Here is an 18467-nt window from a genome sequence, read left to right as displayed (position 1 = left end):
CCACACCCACCTAAACTGCGTGTGTCACATGTTTGTGTGAATTGTGTAGTGAGCCCAAAGGCGTGAGGTTGGTGAGAAAGCCGCATACGTTTTGGATTCGATTCGAATAAAGTAGGGACAACACACAAAATTACAATTTTCTTACTGGAAATAAGCCACCTCAGCCTCGTGCTACTGCTCCAGCAGGACACATTTCTTCACCACCTCTTCACCTTCCATCGGAATTCGTCTGGGTTTTTCATTTCCTGCTACATAGATCTGTTTTCTTGGCTTTTTCTCGTTGTTTTTGGGTAAAGATTGTTTCTTTTTACGATTTCTGATCTGGGCGGTGAAGGAAAATGGAGGAGATTTTTTTGTGTCAGTGGGGTGTGATTCGATCGCTGTTAGCTATTCTTCAATGGTGGAGTTTCAATGTCGCCGTCATTATCACCAACAAATGGATCTTTCAGGTGGGCTTCTTTTTTTCCTTTGTTTGTAGCTAAGATTCTCGAGTGAAAACGGCGTAATTTTTTCGTGTACTTGCGTTTTTTAAGTTTTGTACGCAGCTTAATTTGGTGGAATTTTGTTTCTTTTTTTAGTTTGATGTTATGTGCGAATTGGCTTCTTTTTTTATTGATCTTTGTGTTTTTACTATTTCTTTTGAAATTTGGATTGTGTTTGTATATAGATTGAATTGTGTTTATTTATCGTGTGATTATGTTCCAAAGTTTATGGCAATTCTAATCTTGAGAAGGTTTCTGTTAATCGTCCGTCAGTTTGATTGGATTGAAGCAACTTTTCGTCTCTGTGTTTATGTTGTTTCTAAATCTTAAAGGAGTACTTTTTTTCTTGATTTCTGGTTTTGTGACTGCTATATATTGTTTGTATGTTTAACTTTCATAATCTACACTATGGTTGCATTTATATTTTTTTTCTATGACATGTAGAAGTTGCATTTAACAAGTGTTTTTACTCGAGTGCATTTCATATTGGGGATACAAAGAACGTATTTTTGAACTCCGTCTGTGTCGAGTTATACAATTGTAGCGGCTAAACTGCTGCTAAACTGGGGTGGATTGGAAGTATGTATTTACTTGTGACAATCAGTGCTTTTGAAGTGAAACAGGTTATAGGCGGGGAGTTTAGTGATGAATGCTCCTATTTTAGTCCTTGAATGATGATGGAGGCTAGCTCTGATGAAATTTTACCCTGTGCAAATTTCAATTTCATGATCAATTCACAAAATGGTTATAGTCTTTTAAGTTCGTCCAACCAATTCAATATTAAATATGATAAAGTTTTGTGATATGATGTCTTGGGTTGTGATTGTTCTATTAAATGTTCGTGAATGGATTTTTGTTACTATAATTGTTATGGCTAAATATAGATGCCCGTGTTTTTTCCTTAACAGAAATTGGACTTCAAGTTTCCGTTAACGGTATCGTGCATTCACTTTATATCGTCGGCAATCGGTGCATACCTGGTAATTAAAGTGCTAAAACTTAAGCCGCTCATTTTGGTCGAACCTGAAGATCGATGGAGGAGGATTTTTCCCATGTCGTTTATATTTTGTATCAACATAGTTCTAGGAAACGTGAGCCTGCGGTATATTCCTGTTTCTTTCATGCAAACAATCAAATCTTTCACTCCTGCAACAACAGGTAAATTTTTGAAGAAAAATTTATTTTGAAGCGTCAAATATTAGATTATTACTGTAAGGAAAAGCCATTATTAACGATGATTCAATTCATCAGAACTTTCGTTTGGTGGCTTCATTCAATGAACAACTATTTGATAAATTTTATGGATCTTATGTTGATGCATGACATGTATTTTTTGCGTCAACGGAAAATGCCACGTGGAGTTCTAATGCTTCCAAACAGTTGTCTTGCAGTGGCTGATCTGGAACAAGTATTTCGAATGGCAAATTTGGGCTTCTTTGATTCCCATTGTTGGAGGGATATTAGTCACGTCTATAACAGAGCTGAGTTTTAATATGCTCGGGTTCTGTGCTGCATTGTTTGGCTGCATTGCTACCTCTACAAAAACGATTCTTGCCGAGTCTCTGTTGCATGGGTACAAATTTGACAGGTATTGGTTTCTCACCCTCTCGTTTTCCCCCTTCATTTCGCCGGAACCACAAGCAATGTGAGAAGGAAGTTAACAACCATGGCGATAAGAGTAACAATTAACTCCTTTTACGTCCATTTCTTTCATGGTCCTAAAATGGATATGAGTTTCTTTTTCTTGTTTAGTTTACGATAGTCTTTTATTTAATAAAGAAATTATGTTTACTGACTGCAGCATAAACACGGTATACTACATGGCACCATTTGCAACTATGATCTTGGCTGTACCAGCCATTCTACTGGAAGGTTTGGGGGTTCTGGAATGGATTCATACATGTCCCTCGCTTTTCTCATCTCTCATTATCATCTTCGGGTCGGGGGTTCTAGCTTTTTGCTTGAACTTTTCGATCTTTTATGTAATTCACTCTACAACTGCCGTGACATTCAATGTTGCGGGGAATCTAAAGGTGAGCCTTTCATTTTGGATACATATTCTTTACCTTCCTGTATGTTATCTTAAGTGTTATGTGACGCAATAATGTTTGTTTGTTGAAGTACCACGTGGGATTCATTACTTGTAAATGGAAGAAAAAATGTAATTCTTAAATGTTTATTTCTATTACCTATCACTTATTTAGTAGCCATGAATAGCAATGCAAAATACACAGGTTTTTAGCTGAACTATGATGCAGAATTGGTTCATTTCCATTATCTACTACGCTGGGAACAATAATTACCTTAGGTGGTCCGGTCCGTGTGGGTTGTGGCTGTATTTGCGGTTTAAATATATAAGTTGCATCTTAGCTTTTACTATAACTTCTGATAAATCGACGAGCTCTCGGTGGTACATGCTATCTATATTTCATCATAGAACGAGGCTTTGCAGTTTCCGGTGTCTTTGTGGTGGTGGTCACTTTCGTCAATGATATTGAAATCTTGTTTCATTTTTAAGGTAGCTGTTGCTGTCACATGTTCGTGGATGATCTTCCGAAATCCAATCTCGGTGATGAATGCCGTTGGATGTGCTATAACTCTAGCTGGATGTACCTTCTATGGATATGTTAGGCAAATGCTTTCTCACCAAACACCCGGAACCCCTCGTACCCCTCGAACACCTCGGACCCCACGAGGGAAAACGGAGTTGATTCCTTTAGTTAGCGAGAAATTAGACGATAAGGTTTGAGTCGAGCATCGGTTCTGTGTCGGCCTGGTCGGAGAAAGGTAGCAGGTGATGGAGGTAGAAAGTAAAAGAGTCTTTTTTCACCAAAGTAGGATCTAAAGAGGACCGCATATTTTGCTTGATTATATATATACTCAAGTCTTCTTTTTTAACTCAATGATTTCACATATTGTATGTATGAAAAGTGAGATATCATGTTTTGGGGAATGATTAACACATCTTTTTAAAGCATTTCTTGCTTGTTCACTCCTAAAAATTTTGTGCCTTTAAAATGGGGTGTGAATGATTGATGATAATACACTAAACATCATTCGTTGTATTATACATATTTGTTTCATCTAACGTTTGACTCAAATTCTAAAATATATTGGTATTACGCATATTTGTTTCATCCAACGTTTGACTCAAATTCTAAAAACTATATTGTAAATTATTATATTAGCACATATATATTGATTTATCATTTTTATATAATCACATATGATGATGAGTCAAACGTTCTTATAAGTTTGAGATTAATTTACATTATTTGGTAACTAATACTTGACATATAAACATGTATATTAAATTTTAACATAAGGGTATTTTTTTTAGGGAATATGAAGGAGTATTAGGGGAAAAAAATTGATATATTTGAGATAAAAATCAAAACCGAATCGATGTAGTCGGTATTTATAAAATTTAAAATCGAATTTTTGAATTGATTTGATTCGGTCAGTTAATTAGGTTAAATCGAATTATTGTTTTTTCCTTGATAACATCTCAAATCATACTAAAATTTTATAGTTGACATCACATAATTGAAGTGTATTTAAGATTAAGATAACTGATTAATCAAAAAAATATTTTGATTATTTATTGAAATACTATGAATATTTAAACTATCTAATTTTGTATAATATTTTTCAATATAATAATGTGGTAAATAGAAGAACTGCAGCAATGTCGCACTTTGCAAACGCGACTTATTGTAAAACTTAATATTCTACCCAATAAGAAAGATATCTTCGTAATCATTGCCATTAGTCAAACCCAACGATCGAGGGAAGAAATTCCGATGGCAAAAGTTTCGTGCCACGTGTCCGTTGAGACGGCGAAGACGGTGTTGGAGGTGGCCGACCTGGCCTGGTCGGCCTTGGAGTGCAGCCACCGGCACAGCCATCTGGACACGGAACCGCCGTCCGGTGTCGTTGAAGAAGATGTGGAATCCTTGAGGTCTGAAAATCATCGCCTCCGCCTATTGCTCGAGAAGAATCTGACGCTTCTGCAGGAGATGTCGGCTTCTCCTGCCTTGTCACAGAATTGCCCTCCCGATGTATGTTTCTTAAGTTTGGGAGATTCGAGTTATGTATTTAATTTCAAGTAGTTGAATTTAGGTTCAAACTATTTTTTTTTTTGCTGTTTAAAATGGTTTCATTTTCATTTTATTGTCTGAATTTAAAGTTTTCTGGAGATCGTAGTTGATACTTGTTTTCGTTGATAAAAATCCAGCTCCACGAGAAGCTGTTATCTGCTGTAAGTGATGGAAGATTTCTGGATGAACTTGAATCCCTCCGTGAAAATTTTGATGGTGATGCCACCTGCAAGTTTCCATTTGATGATCCATCAGGTCTTCTTTTCATTGCTCTCGCTTTGTCATCTTTGGTTTTAGGCATATACATTTTCTCATAAACGAATTTGAATTTGTTTGTTATTTGTCCTCAATTAAATAGCAAAGCTTTCTTGAAGATTTTGAAGGTCTGAATCTTGAAATTTACAATTGTTATCCTATTTTGGAGTAGAAATCAGCGTTCTCGTGTTTTTGAATTCAGGGCTTTATGCGTAGTGCCTTTGTACTTTGCAAATTTGCTATCATGATTCATATTAAATGAGTGTATCAGCATTACCGTTAAATGGTGATGGATGTAGATATTGCTCAAAACAGGTTTGGATTGCCTAATTATAGTGGTCTGTACTTTTCCTTCGAGAAATGTGATCAGGTGCAGATTTGGAGAAAGTAGAAGTTTTGGTCAATGTCGATAACGAGGAGCCAAGTTGGTGGGTGTGGGTTTCAGAAGAAATTTTCCCGGTAAAAATCGAGGAAAAGAGTGGAATCGACAATGAAGCTTATGTAATTGTAAGTGAAGAGCAGGTGGTGGATGGAGTGGCCTATTTTATGGCTAGATGTATTTTGGCCAACCCAAAAACTCAGGTATGTGATATGATCCAGGTTTTGATCTACTCCTATCTGGCTACCGTCCGTTTCTCTCAGTTGAACTAACAATTTATAACATCTTTCTCATGCAGAATCTAACTCCTCAAGAGCTTCAGAAAGGTACTCTTTGCATTCATGTTTGTAGTAAGGAAACTTTGAGGGTTCTTTGTTTTTTCTCGTACACGATCTAGGAAACAAATATTATGGATGCCCTATAGGCTATACCTCAAACAAGTTGGTATTTATCTAATGCCAAACGGCTTTTATTGATTGTATATTATGTGGCAAGTTTCATATCTCATGGACACCCTTTAACTTGCAGCCGTAATGAAAGCAATGGGAGGCATTAGTACAGTTGAGAAGATGCTGAACATTTGGCATGCAGGAATGATGTTTTATACCTTAGCCACGTGGGGACTGGCTCTGGCGAGGTAATGTTTGAATGGCAACTACCGAAACCCAAACGGCTGTACATATAGATGCTTCTTATTGCATTTGTTCCATAAGTTTCTGTTTTGACGCGATTGAAATATGATCTGAAAGTTGGAGATTTTTTTATCCCTGTTAACACCTGATCATCTCCGTTTCTTGGTGCATTATGTGTTACACTATGACCGTCTTTTTTATGTACTTGTGCCTTCACTTTGCAGTTTGTACCATGGCCGTGCCATTTTGAAGCTTGCTGCTACGGGGGTTCATCATTCAAGCAAGCTGGTCATGAAAGCCCTCTAAAAACGTCGCCGTCTACAAACTGAACCTTGGTTTGTGTAGATTCTCGTGCTTCCGGCACCTGATCCTTGTACATAAACGCTATGATCTCTTTGAAATTCAGATCAATATGTATATATCATATGAATCCTTTGGATGATTGAATATGTTTCATGTCATTTCTTGTAAAGTTGTGATTGGAATGAAAATTTGTACTCCAACTTCGTTTAAATGCTGAAGACTAAAGAGATTCTATGTGCGTGTGTGTGTGTGTGGAAATTAGTTGTAAAAAATGTGAAGTACTGAATAAAAACAGCGATTTATGAGGATGCTGAAAGAATGAAAAGTTGAAACAAAATGGAAATTTTATTTTAAAATATTTTGGTAAAAAACCTCTACTCACATTTTCATATAAAAATGTCTAATTTAGCAAAATTCAGCACCTTAAGTGAACTTTGATAAATTTAATATAAAGAAATAAACTTTGTTACAAACATTTCGGTTAATTATATGTTTTTAAAACAATTATATAATCTTCAAACCAATTATAAAATATAAATAAATAAAATAAAGATGAAGTGAACTGACAAGATCTATTGGAATCTCGTCAAATCCACTGCTGACTACTGTCAGGTTTGAAAATAAAGCAACCAAATCTTATCCCTATTTAATTTTTTAATTTTATCATTAGGAGAAGATAATGTACGATTTGTTAGATCGTTGTAAAACAGACGTACGTGTTATCTTGTCCAAATTAGTGTCATTATTGTAGTCGAAAAGATATTTGTTACCATTGGATCTTAAATCCGATATTTTATGGAGGAGTAAGTCTTATGTGAGATGGTCTCATGAATTTTTATCTGTGAGACGGGTCAACCCTACCGATATTCACAATAAAAATTAATACTTTTAGCATAAAAAGTAATACTTTTTCATGGATGATCCAAATAAGATATTCAACTCACGAAATTGATCCGTGAGACCGTCTCACATGATTTTTTGTCTTTATCGAGACATTTTTTCTTTACGAGTTATAAATTCTCGATATTGATATTATTATAGTTCTTTCTGTATCAAGACTCAAAATCTTCTCTTTGCATGTTTTTGGAATTTATATGATTTGGGATTTGATTTGTTTCCTTATTTCTTTTTTTCCATTCTAAAGTTTTAGCTATAAAAATTAAAATCAATTTGCCATTTTGGATTTGTAGAACATTCAAAATTTCATATTTATGATTTAAACATGCATATTATAATCAAGTCAAGCCATTCAACCTAAGTTCCAACAAATCTCAATTCTAACCTAGCTCGAGTCGTGTTCGAGTAACTCGATTCACTCTTGAGTCGAGCCTCAACTAGACTCTCATATCTTATCATTCTCGATTACTTGAGCTCGAGAGATAAAATCAAATAAGATTAAGTTACACCAAATAGCATTTGATTTCATTTAGTTTGGTTCGTTTACATCGTTAACATGATCGCCCTTCTATCCCTTCGGTTAAACACGGGCGAAGCCACATACCTTTTCACCCGAGCTTTAGGTCCTAATTTTTTTTAAAAATTTATATGTAAATTTTTGTATAATTTTGAATAAATTTGATATTAATTCAGATAATTCAAAATATTAAAAAATTTTAGAATTTAAAATTATAACTAAGTAAAATCAGATTGCTGACTCCGTCATTACAGTTAAATATATTTTCTCCCGCAACTCCAATATATATATGTATATATATAATCCCACACCATTAATATTTCTCCTGTTTCTCTCCAAACGCACGCACAAAAATCGAAAAAATGAGTGATTGGAGACACGAAGAAGACGACAATGGCGGGGAGAGGGTCTGCTGTTACTTCCATCCGAGGGAGATGGTGATCGGGGTCTGCGCTTTCTGCTTGCATGAGAGGCTCTCCGCCATAGCTTCGAGTCAGGAGAGAACGAAGCACCATTTTCACCACACTTTCTGCAGTTTGAAGAAGGTTTTCTCACTCACGAGATTCTTCAATCGCGTGGAGAATTTCAAGCAGCGGAAGATATCTGAGGACTCCGATGGATGTTCTTCGTCTCTCTGCAGTCAAGAAGGTGATTCCAACATCATTTTCTTCTTCTTGAATTTTTTTTAATCAGGAAACAAAACCGGGTTTTTCTTGGTAAATTAATCCATTTCGCCCCGAAAATTTCGTCTCTAACTTATATTTTGATATCAAATTAGTTACACAAAAACTTGTGTAAAACGATCTCACGAATCATATTTTATGAGACGGATCTCTTATTTGAGTCATTCATGAAAAGTATTACTTTTTATGTTAATAGTAGTATTTTTTATTGTGAATATCGGTAAGGTTCACCGGTCTCACAGATAAAATTTCGTGAGACCGTCCCACAAAAAACCTACTCAGTTAGTTATAAGTGATCGACTTCTTCTTTCTTCTTATACGTATAACTTTTTCATCACTGCATCATCAATTTATCATATTGTATTGTAAATTTCAGATTTCAATTTAAAGATGTGAATTATAGTAATTAAGTGATTTATTTGATGTAAATTGTTGTATTATAATATTACTTAACCCAATTACTCAAATACAAAAATAATATAAAATATATTAGTAAATTTGTTTATGATTTGCTTTATAGAGAATAAAATATTGAGGTATATTTTTAAGAGACAATTCTGTTCATATTTATAATAAAAAATAATGTTTTTGACATAATAAATAATACATTTTCATGAATGACTCAAATAGAAGATCATGAGATTTTTTTTTGTGATTTTACGATATTCGATGTAGAGTGAAGTTTAAAGTTTGTGAGTTGGATATGAATTTTATTTTTGGTGCCGTGATTAAATTAATATAACACAATGATGTAGGTTTCTTGGGGGAGAATCTTTATCTGTGAGACGAGTCAATCCTAACGATATTGACAATAAAAAGTAATACTCTTAGCATAAAAAATAATGAGTAGGTCTCTTGTGAAACGGTCTCACGAATCTTTATCTGTGAGACGGGTCATCCATATCGATATTCACAATAAAAAATAATATTTTTTCATAGATGAACCAAATAAGAGATCTGTCTCACAAAATACGATCCGTGAGACCGTTTTACATAAATTTTTGTCAAAAGTAATATTTTTTCATGGATGACCCAAATTAGATATTTGTCTCACAAACAACCTCACATTAAGTTTTTACGTCAGTTTCGAGTCGAAAATATCTTGTCTTACTAGAGAAATGTCAACAAAAAAATGGCGATGATTTGGATATGTTTAGACATGAATTTATTTGATGATAGTGTGAAGAAAGTGACATTAGAGCACAGAATTCAAATACATTTACTATTTTTTTCATTCATTTGTGTGATAGCAATTTTAATTAAATATGTTCATTCTCAGACTCATTCATATCCATTAAGTTTGAAGCCAATGGTGTCTCTTTGTGGGAAAAAGAGAAAATCCCCAAAATACCCCTCAATTCGCGATGGGGCGAATCTAGGAGTCATGGCAAAGGGAACAAGGTCAAGAAAATCAAGAAGAGTGTGTTGGAACGCTTAAAGCCACGCAGCGTGCCGAGGTGGCGAAGGCGGATTGGTCGGTTCTTCGATCTTTTTAGATGGAAGAAGTCGAGGAAGGAAAGTAGATGCAAGAGAAGAAATGTAAAGGGATCAAGAGCAAGATTTGGATGGATTAGAAGGCTGAGAAAAAGTACCAAATGAATAAAGGGCAAAAAAGACATTTCAGCCTACTTATTTTTGTGAGTAAAGTGAAATTGTTATATATATATATATATATGCCAATTTATTTTTTTAATCTACATCAATATTTTTTTCCCCAAAAAAGTTAAAAAAAAATTTAAAATTGTAGCAATAACCTGAGATGATTTTTCCAAGTAAATATAAATCTTTTTGTCATTTAAGATTTACATTAACAATCAGTCTAGAACTTCTTTTTCATAATATATTTCATTAACTGATATATTAACATAAAATAAATTCCAACATGATTTTATATGATGTAATTACTTATTATAAGAAGAATAAATTTAATTAAGATAAGTTTATATAGTCTAATTTTTATGAATGTTGATAATGAGATAATTTAAGAAAGATTATATCTGATTTGTAAACAAATTTAAGTAATTTGTTAAAAGTAAAAATTTACAGTAAAAAGTAAAAATCTCAAACGTACAAAATATATTAAACTACCCACTTTATAAAATTTTTCTCTACTCAATTGTGTTTTTTTCACAAATTGAGAGACCCATTTATAGAATTTTTTTAGAAATAATCCAAAAATAAATACATCATTACATACATCATCACACACTAATTTTCAATACTTACAACTCTTATTTTTAAAGCAATTTATGATTATAGACTTTTATTATTTATTATAATTTTTATGGAAAAATGTAAAGGGGTACTTTTGTCTAAGCATTTATAAATATCACTAACATGCTTTTTATGTATATACTTAAATACATTTTAGTTCACATGATGAGATAATGAATTATGTATAATATATGGATTTTATATATATATATATATATATATATATTACATTATGATTTATAATGCTAATCAATTTTGTGTCACTTGAGTGAAATATTAGATGAAACAATGATGTATAATAAAATTGAATTATTGAACAAAAAATTGGAATAATCTTGTTTGCACATGTGAAATGGAGATGATCGTTGCTCAATTATAGCCCAATTTTATATAAATTTCCACTTGTTGTCTTTAAGGAAAATAATAGTAATCTCTTCTCAGAAGGGTTGGTTTTATATTTTGACAAGACATAATTTTGTCCTCGACTCTACAATTGCATACGTGAAACAGTCTCATTGATTTTTATTTGTTATATCAGATTAATCATGTTCATATTTGGCATAAAAAGTAATACTTTTGACATAAAAAATATTATTTTTTCATGAATGACTCAAATAAAATATTTATATCACAAAATTGATCCGAGACCCTCTCACATAAATTTTTACGAAGAGTTTAATATAGACTCCATTTGTTTAATTATGTAAAACTGTGACAAAAGTGTATATTTTTGGTAGACCCCTCTGCTGGTTATACTCATCAATGTGTGAATTATTCAAGGACCACCATGTTGGGATGATATTGAAAAAAGTTTGATCTTGTGAACTCCAAAATGACAAGTTATGCAATATAAGATCTTGGTATCCATCACGAAGAATTATTATTTAATCCGTTTTCGAATCGGATACATGAAGTAAGACAAGATTTTTTTAGTTCAACAAGAGATTAGTCCGAGACACAAGGACGGATCTGAAGATCTAAGAATAGAATGTAAGAGCGAGCAAATGAACAATATAGTTATCAAAAGAATTTTTTTTTAATCATTTAACATACTATTTTAGTATTTCTGATCAATATATATAATAAAATAACTGATATCATTGTTAAATTTTTATTATTACGTTGTTAATTTTGATTTTCAAACCAAAAAAAATTAACCACCTTATTGAAATTTTCGTAAAATAATATATGTTGTCATGTTGTTTTGACCAACAATGGACAATTATTAGCATGTTCCATGGATCATTTTTCTATAATAGAAGTAAAACGAATCGTCTCTCAATCAAGACTTTTAAAATATTTCTGTTGACATGCAATAATTACATTCAATTATTTCTAAATAAATTATTAAAAGTTTTCTACTTCTTCAAATCTTATGTTGACCAAAAGAACAATAAAAAAAAACAAATTTTTTTTTTTTTAGAATTTTAAAGTTTCAAATTTTCCAATTGAGAATAATGACATGTTAGCTGCACCAAGAAAACGAATCTCACAATATTCAAGCTCAAAACAATGAAACAAATATATTCAGAATTCTCTATATGTGAGATAATGATAAAAATACATGATAATATCGACAAACATCGAGCAAAACTATGCTCGTGACTAGTTCAAGTAGCTCATCATCGCCTAGAGAAATCGAAACGGAAATAAAATACATAAATTCATATGCTTTATGTGTATAAACATCACGACACGAAAGGAGTGCCCACATCAGCTGATGAAGGTTGCAAAGAGCGAATTCTGATGTCGTACTTTCTCAGATCCGAGATTTCACTGCTAGAGGGCGAATCTGACCCATTCGTTATAAGGCGAGGAGAAGATGCATTAAAGTCGGTGGCGATTCCGATATAGTTCCCACATTTTCGGCAGGAAAGTTTAGTTTTTTTGCGTAACAAACCCCAAGAATGCTTAGAAATGAAATATGGGACACAGCTGAATTCTTCAACCTGATTGAATCTGCTGTCATCGATGGAGAAGAAGGAAATAATCCCCTTTTTCATAGATTTACCATATTTGGATCCAATGGTTGATGTATTCCGACTTGACGAATTCAAGTTTAGATCGTATCCACAAGAACCACAGCTGCATAAATTTATCATATTAGCTTGTATAGCTATAGGTATCAGTCAAGGACGAATCCAGGAATTCGGAAGGAGGACAGATCAATAAAGGAGGAGACTCAAAATTCTTTTGAAAAGAAACTTGCACTTTTATAAAAGTTATGATCACGACCCATTTAGATCCATTCCTGCGTTCAGTGATCCCTCGAGAAAATCTTCTAAACCCACAGCAACAAATTGATACAGGAATAAATTATATGGACTTTCACACCACAAATTTTTCACCTCCCAATATTACAAAAAACTCAAGACATGTACTTATATGGTTATTACCATGATACTCTTTTAGAATGATACTTTGAAAGCTAAGGCTAACGGTACAAAAACCAGATGATCTACAAGCAAAATAAATTTATTTATATACCATCCAAAAAGACTTTACCACTGTTACATTAGGTTGAACTGATTTCATATGATAGCATACAAAAGAAAATCATAGAGAATAAGCATTTTTATGCATATCCTAGCACTGAATTTACTGGAAGCAGAGGCTTTCCTATCCCACACCAAACAAGATTAAATAAAACAACTGAATTGCTCTGGGTTGTTTCTGATAATGGGGGCACCTTTATTGAGCCCCTAGTAAGAGTCACTTCGGCTGAACTCGGTGGGTATAATCCTCCTATAATGTTTCGCTGTTGCTGGAATTCTAGGATAGAAAAGATCCTCCTCATCCTCTGCCAAATCATGTATTAACCTCTAACCATAGTTATCATGAGTGAAAGCTCACACAAGTCGAGGTGGGCGTCTTATTGAATTGATTCACACTAGGTAATATCTTAAGTTTGGATTTAAGGAAAACACTCAAGTCTATAGAATAGAGCACTAGATAATCAAATATGAACGACCATTACTATAATTACACGGTTTCTTAATAAAAAATTTATAGTTTTTACCACTGCCCTACACCCTACTCTACTCCATATAAAACAGACTGAACGAACAAACAATGGGGGAAAATTTTCTACAATCACAGCAAGAATAAATTGTGCAACATCTGCAACTTTACACTACAGCAATTCATTCATTAAAATCAGAAAACCCCTGAAACAATCCTCTCTTGTAATGCCACGCATAGCCTGTATTTTTTCCGGAGAAATCAAGAAAAAATTACTGAATATCAGACATGAAGAATAAATTTTGAGACAACTTTTCCACTTAATCAACAAACATAATCATATTAAATCTTTGCCCAACATGAAATTCAGTAACACAGATCAATCTACAAACAGCAGGATTTAAAACCCAAGGAAGATGGAACCTGTATGTGACTTCTCGCTGCGAAGCGAAGAATGAGGCTGAATACTGATGACTGCTCGAACCACCAATTGAAGTCTCCATCTAACTATATATCCACGGAGACGGCGGCGCTCCTCCTCCTCCCTGAGTTCAACGTCGGAGAAACCGAAAGCGATGATTCTAAGGACGTGGCAGAGAACTTGACAGTTACAGTGGTTTTAACGTGGTAAAAGAATCCCTCAGTTTTGCGGTTGTACTTTTGAACTAAAATCGTGTTTAGAAAACTTATAAAGTTGTTTTAAACAATTAGCGACTTTAGTTTTGAATCGGATTTGATTGGAAGATGCGTAACAGAGAGGAATTAATCAGGCATATGGGAATGTGAGACTTTTCTCACGTGTGGACACGAGAAATTTATTGTTTGACAAAATAATGTTGTCTAATACATCGCATCCATTTTTTATGAGACTGTCTCACGAATATGAAGATCGACTTGAAAATGTTTTTTTTAATTTAAAAATGAAATTTATCAATTTTTAAGATAAAATGATATAATAAATTTTTGAAATTGAAATGACAGAAGATAATAGATAAGACGAAAACATAATAAAGTCGTTTCCAAAGAACAACAGAAGTTCCCTTTGAGGAATTTAAGGTATGAGTTCGATTATATAATCTTTGTCCTAAAAAACACATATAATAAAAGTGTTAGGATTGGGAAAAAAAATGTAAAAAGTCCAATCAAGTCCAAACATTTAGACAAGACACACAAAATTGGAAATAATACAAAGTAATTATACTTGAAGCCACCACCAAGAGCCTTCCAGCACGGTCGCCGCGCCACCACCGCCACGATATTAGGACGGACTTCTCCAAGATTCATTGGATCATCCCACAATCATTTTGTCCCAAATTTCATGTATGTTATCACAATTTAACTATACACTTGTGTGGAATGTTAATTATTAAATCAAAAGACTCGAGATTTCACCCTTATGGGATACCGATGTTTTTTAATTTGTTGAATTTTTTTTTTAAAAAAAATCGTATCGACCGCAGCGTTGATTTATTTTATAATTATATTTATATTTATGTAATACTCAATGGAGTATTTTGATCTAGTTTTGAGTTGATTTATTTCTTTTTTTTTCTCAAGTAAGTATTTGTATTCTATATATCTATTATATTGAGATGCTCTTCTTCTATAGATACACACATCAATCTTATTTACCACTCATGAGTTAATTAATTTTATTATACTTAATTTTGGTCACACTAGTGTACATTTGCATTTACACCATTTGTACTTCAAAATAAGAGTTTGATAAAATAAAAATTAATTAAGCTATAATTGTTGTATCCAAATTCAGTCATATTATCTATTGGTTTACAATTGTTATTGAGATATTATTATTTATGTTAAAATTTTAATAGATCCATTCATAAATAAACTAATTTATAAATTGATAGGTCTTTTGTGAGAAAGTCTCACGGATCTTTATCATTATGACGGGTCAATGCATATCCATATTTACAATGATAAGCAATAATTTTGGCATAAAAAATAATATATTTTCACGGGTTACCCAAAATAGAAGATTCGTCTCACAAAATTGACTCATGACACCCACAAAAATTTTTGTTTTGTGTTTATAAAATTGACCCCTCCACACTCTGTGTAACACCAAATAAAAAGAGATATTTTCAAAGATTATCCAAAATTGTAAAGCTAAATTACTTTCTTATCATGAATTGGCTTTAATTATTGGTCATCGGTTTCTTGGATTCTTCTTCAAACCCTCCATTACACACACACACACACACACACACAAACCCTCCATTCGAATGAGATAAGAATAAAATACCACTAGACATAGTGGTCGAAGACAAGTTTTTAGTCTATAAGAGAGTTGTAGGCAGCATGAATAAGTTTCATGTGAGAGAGTTAGACGAATCGATCAGATCGATAACAACGAAAGTGAAAAGTAATATTTTTTATATAAAAATTAATATTTTAATATGGGCCAGATGGATAAGAGATATATGTTTCATAAAATTAACTCGTCAGACGGTGTCACGAGAATTTTTGCATGAGTAGAAACCAATGCTCTAAAAATGACTTTTGATGAAGTACTCCATTATTTCAAAATGAGAAATAGGCAAAGCAAATTTCAAGCTTCTCAATTGAGAACTAAAAACAGGGATTCTTGATTTCCACACATGTAAATACACAACCCTTTGGGCTTATTATATAAACACAACTAAAATGGAAACCTTAACCCTTACNTACAGATATAACCAAACAAGCCATACTCAGGATCTGAAGGCTTATCCATCTTGTGCTCCACTTGGGGATCCTCTTTTGCACTATATACATCTCCACAGGATAATAGACAGTCAACGGCCAGAATCCAAACGCGCCGAGAATCCCAACAACGTCGTTGAAGAATGGCATGATCATAGATATCACGGTCGTAATGATCACGAAAATAGTCCTCCAGACGAGCCTGAATAGATTGAGCTTGTATGGTTTGTACCCTGGGATTGGTATCAGGATTTCTTTGGCGAAGAATGGGCTATCAGGGAACCATTCAACTGCTGTTTTCTCAATAAACGCAAAAAGGGGTTGGCAGTAGACTTGGTAGGCACCTATTAGATGGATCACGATGGCTAAATTCGCTATGTCGAGAAGCCAGAAGGGGTTGTAGAAGCCGAAACCGGTGAGCAAGTTTCCTGGTGAAAGATCACCAAATGCTGCATAGCCGAAGCAGCCACAGAACATGTAGAAAAGAGTTGTCACCGCCACACTGATTAGAGTGGCTTTCTTCATTGTTTTGTATTCTGATGGAGGGGATTTGATTGTGTCCTGTCATTTAAATGAGATAAATCAAGAAAAGAACTTTAAATCTGTTTAGATTTTAGACCACTCAGTCATCAGTAGTTTCATCCTTCTAACATATATTGCAAAAGAAAAGAATTGAATTATACCTGAATTTCAATAAGAATAAGGGAGTAAGAATAGGCAAAAGCTATAGCTCCGAGAGCTTGAAAGCTTCTCCAAATCTTATCAGTTTCAGTCACTTCTACCAAACCTGTCCCGATTTTAATACCAGTTAAGCTTCCCATGATTTTTCCACTTTCTGTCAAGAAAAACACGAAAAAAAACATACCATTAAAACCAGTTCAAAATCAAGAAAATCTAGTCCTTGTAAACAAGAACTTGAAAGCTATAAGAGCTCCATTTTTTCACCAGCAACTCTTGCAATGCCAAGGCCAAGACCGATGGTGGAGTAAGTGAAGGACATGATAGCAGCAACAATCGAAAGCCACCATATTTGATCGAAATCGGGGATTTGAGAGAAGACTATTTCGATCACACCAAACGCAATCATGTATGGATTGCTTGAGATTTTGCAAGGACTGTCGTGTCCTTCGGAGTGGAAGCAATTAGACCTCTTGATTGCCCTGTTTCACCATTGTTCCATTCATCAAAACTTTAAATGTTTTCAACCATACTAATCCCAAATCCCATTAACATGACCAACCCCACCACAGACAAACCATCTTCTTTTATGAAACACTTTTTTCCCACTTTTAAGCATAAATCTATGGGAAAATCTTGATATTAACTCCCCCCCCTCAAAATTTTTCTCAAAATATGACTCAAGTCTTCCCTATTTCACCATCTTTATAGAAATATATACATACAAGTAAATCTATACTTACACCATGCTAATAGAAGAAGCAATGGTGTAACCAATGGCAACTCCAAAAAGATTCAAATACTGGATTGCCCCACAGACTTTCACCTGAAAACCACCTGAAACAAATTCAAGAAAACATCACAATCTCTGGGTTAAGCTTTGCGTGCGCACCGGAAAGCAGCGGCTGTGATTACCGGTCAAAGAAAAAAAGACATCACCATGCGCAAATAAACACGACAAGAACAAAAAGATACATAAATCCCACAACCTCAAAATTCACAAAGAGTAGAAAGCTAACCTAGATTTGCCCGAACAGCATCCATGTAAGTGTAGTTCCTCTTGCCGGTGTCCGGGTCGCCGGTCCGGTAACACGACGCCAGGAGGGTAGAAGTGTAACATGTCACAAAAGAGAACAGGAACAACATAGTTGGCCCCGCGACCCATCCTAGCTGGGCGGTGGCCCAAGCCAAGGACAGCACACCAGATCCAATCACCGCCGTGATAATGTGAGCACTCGCGGTACACACGGTACCTATCCAAGAAACACACACACAAATCAAGAAAATCCATTATTTTCAAAAGGGAAAAAAAAAATTAATAGTANATCATCAAAACTCTTGGAGCCGCCAGAGACACTGAAGGAGAGATCGACGACTTGGTGGTGCTGCATTATTGAATCACTCACCATCTTTAATTTTTCGGGATTTTTTTTTCCTCCAAATCAAAAACACAGAAAAGATATACAAAATATGTAGCAAATGATATTCAATAACAGAAAAGTTATTGTTTGGTTGAGGAAATATTATTGCATGAATCTGAAATGTCCCGAGGCCGAGTTTCTTGACTAATTCAAGAAACACGCACTGTTCTCGCGTTTTTTGCAAAAACCCAAACGGATTTTTTCGTTTAATATGCAAGTTTTGCAGGTGAATATGAAAT

At 34.0% G+C, this 18467-nt stretch overlaps 5 protein-coding genes across 5 annotated transcripts; 3 read left to right on the top strand and 2 right to left on the bottom strand.

The window, feature by feature from the left end:
• The first annotated feature begins 20 nt into the window (after window positions 1-20).
• Window positions 21-3431, top strand: LOC140975114 (UDP-galactose transporter 1-like). The gene is made up of 5 exons (XM_073438648.1): window positions 21-449; window positions 1391-1640; window positions 1863-2070; window positions 2284-2515; window positions 3001-3431. Exons 1-5 carry the CDS (start codon window positions 339-341, stop codon window positions 3229-3231), a joined length of 1032 nt encoding a protein of 343 aa, XP_073294749.1. The 5' UTR covers window positions 21-338; the 3' UTR covers window positions 3232-3431.
• An 800-nt stretch (window positions 3432-4231) lies between these two features.
• On the top strand, window positions 4232-6356 carry LOC140975113 (uncharacterized). Its single transcript, XM_073438646.1, has 6 exons — window positions 4232-4543; window positions 4720-4837; window positions 5208-5419; window positions 5515-5542; window positions 5745-5853; window positions 6073-6356. The coding sequence occupies exons 1-6, from the start codon at window positions 4286-4288 to the stop codon at window positions 6152-6154; spliced, it is 807 nt and encodes a 268-aa protein (XP_073294747.1). The 5' UTR covers window positions 4232-4285; the 3' UTR covers window positions 6155-6356.
• A 1529-nt stretch (window positions 6357-7885) lies between these two features.
• LOC140975936 (uncharacterized) lies at window positions 7886-9905 on the top strand. Its single transcript, XM_073439857.1, has 2 exons — window positions 7886-8213; window positions 9528-9905. The coding sequence occupies exons 1-2, from the start codon at window positions 7928-7930 to the stop codon at window positions 9845-9847; spliced, it is 606 nt and encodes a 201-aa protein (XP_073295958.1). The 5' UTR covers window positions 7886-7927; the 3' UTR covers window positions 9848-9905.
• Window positions 9906-11946: 2041 nt separating this feature from the next.
• LOC140975112 (uncharacterized protein At4g08330, chloroplastic-like) lies at window positions 11947-14078 on the bottom strand. The gene is made up of 2 exons (XM_073438645.1): window positions 13847-14078; window positions 11947-12547 (listed from the first exon to the last, which is right to left on the bottom strand). The coding sequence occupies exons 1-2, from the start codon at window positions 13924-13926 to the stop codon at window positions 12151-12153; spliced, it is 477 nt and encodes a 158-aa protein (XP_073294746.1). The 5' UTR covers window positions 13927-14078; the 3' UTR covers window positions 11947-12150.
• A 2006-nt stretch (window positions 14079-16084) lies between these two features.
• On the bottom strand, window positions 16085-18467 carry LOC140975111 (amino acid permease 3-like). The gene is made up of 6 exons (XM_073438644.1): window positions 18132-18467; window positions 17827-18081; window positions 17551-17644; window positions 17075-17289; window positions 16813-16964; window positions 16085-16690 (listed from the first exon to the last, which is right to left on the bottom strand). The coding sequence occupies exons 1-6, from the start codon at window positions 18214-18216 to the stop codon at window positions 16100-16102; spliced, it is 1392 nt and encodes a 463-aa protein (XP_073294745.1). The 5' UTR covers window positions 18217-18467; the 3' UTR covers window positions 16085-16099.

Source organism: Primulina huaijiensis, chromosome 4, assembly GCF_012295235.1.
Source record: "Primulina huaijiensis isolate GDHJ02 chromosome 4, ASM1229523v2, whole genome shotgun sequence".
NCBI classification, from domain to species: domain Eukaryota; kingdom Viridiplantae; phylum Streptophyta; class Magnoliopsida; order Lamiales; family Gesneriaceae; genus Primulina; species Primulina huaijiensis.
This window is presented reverse-complemented; position numbering and strand designations above follow the sequence as displayed.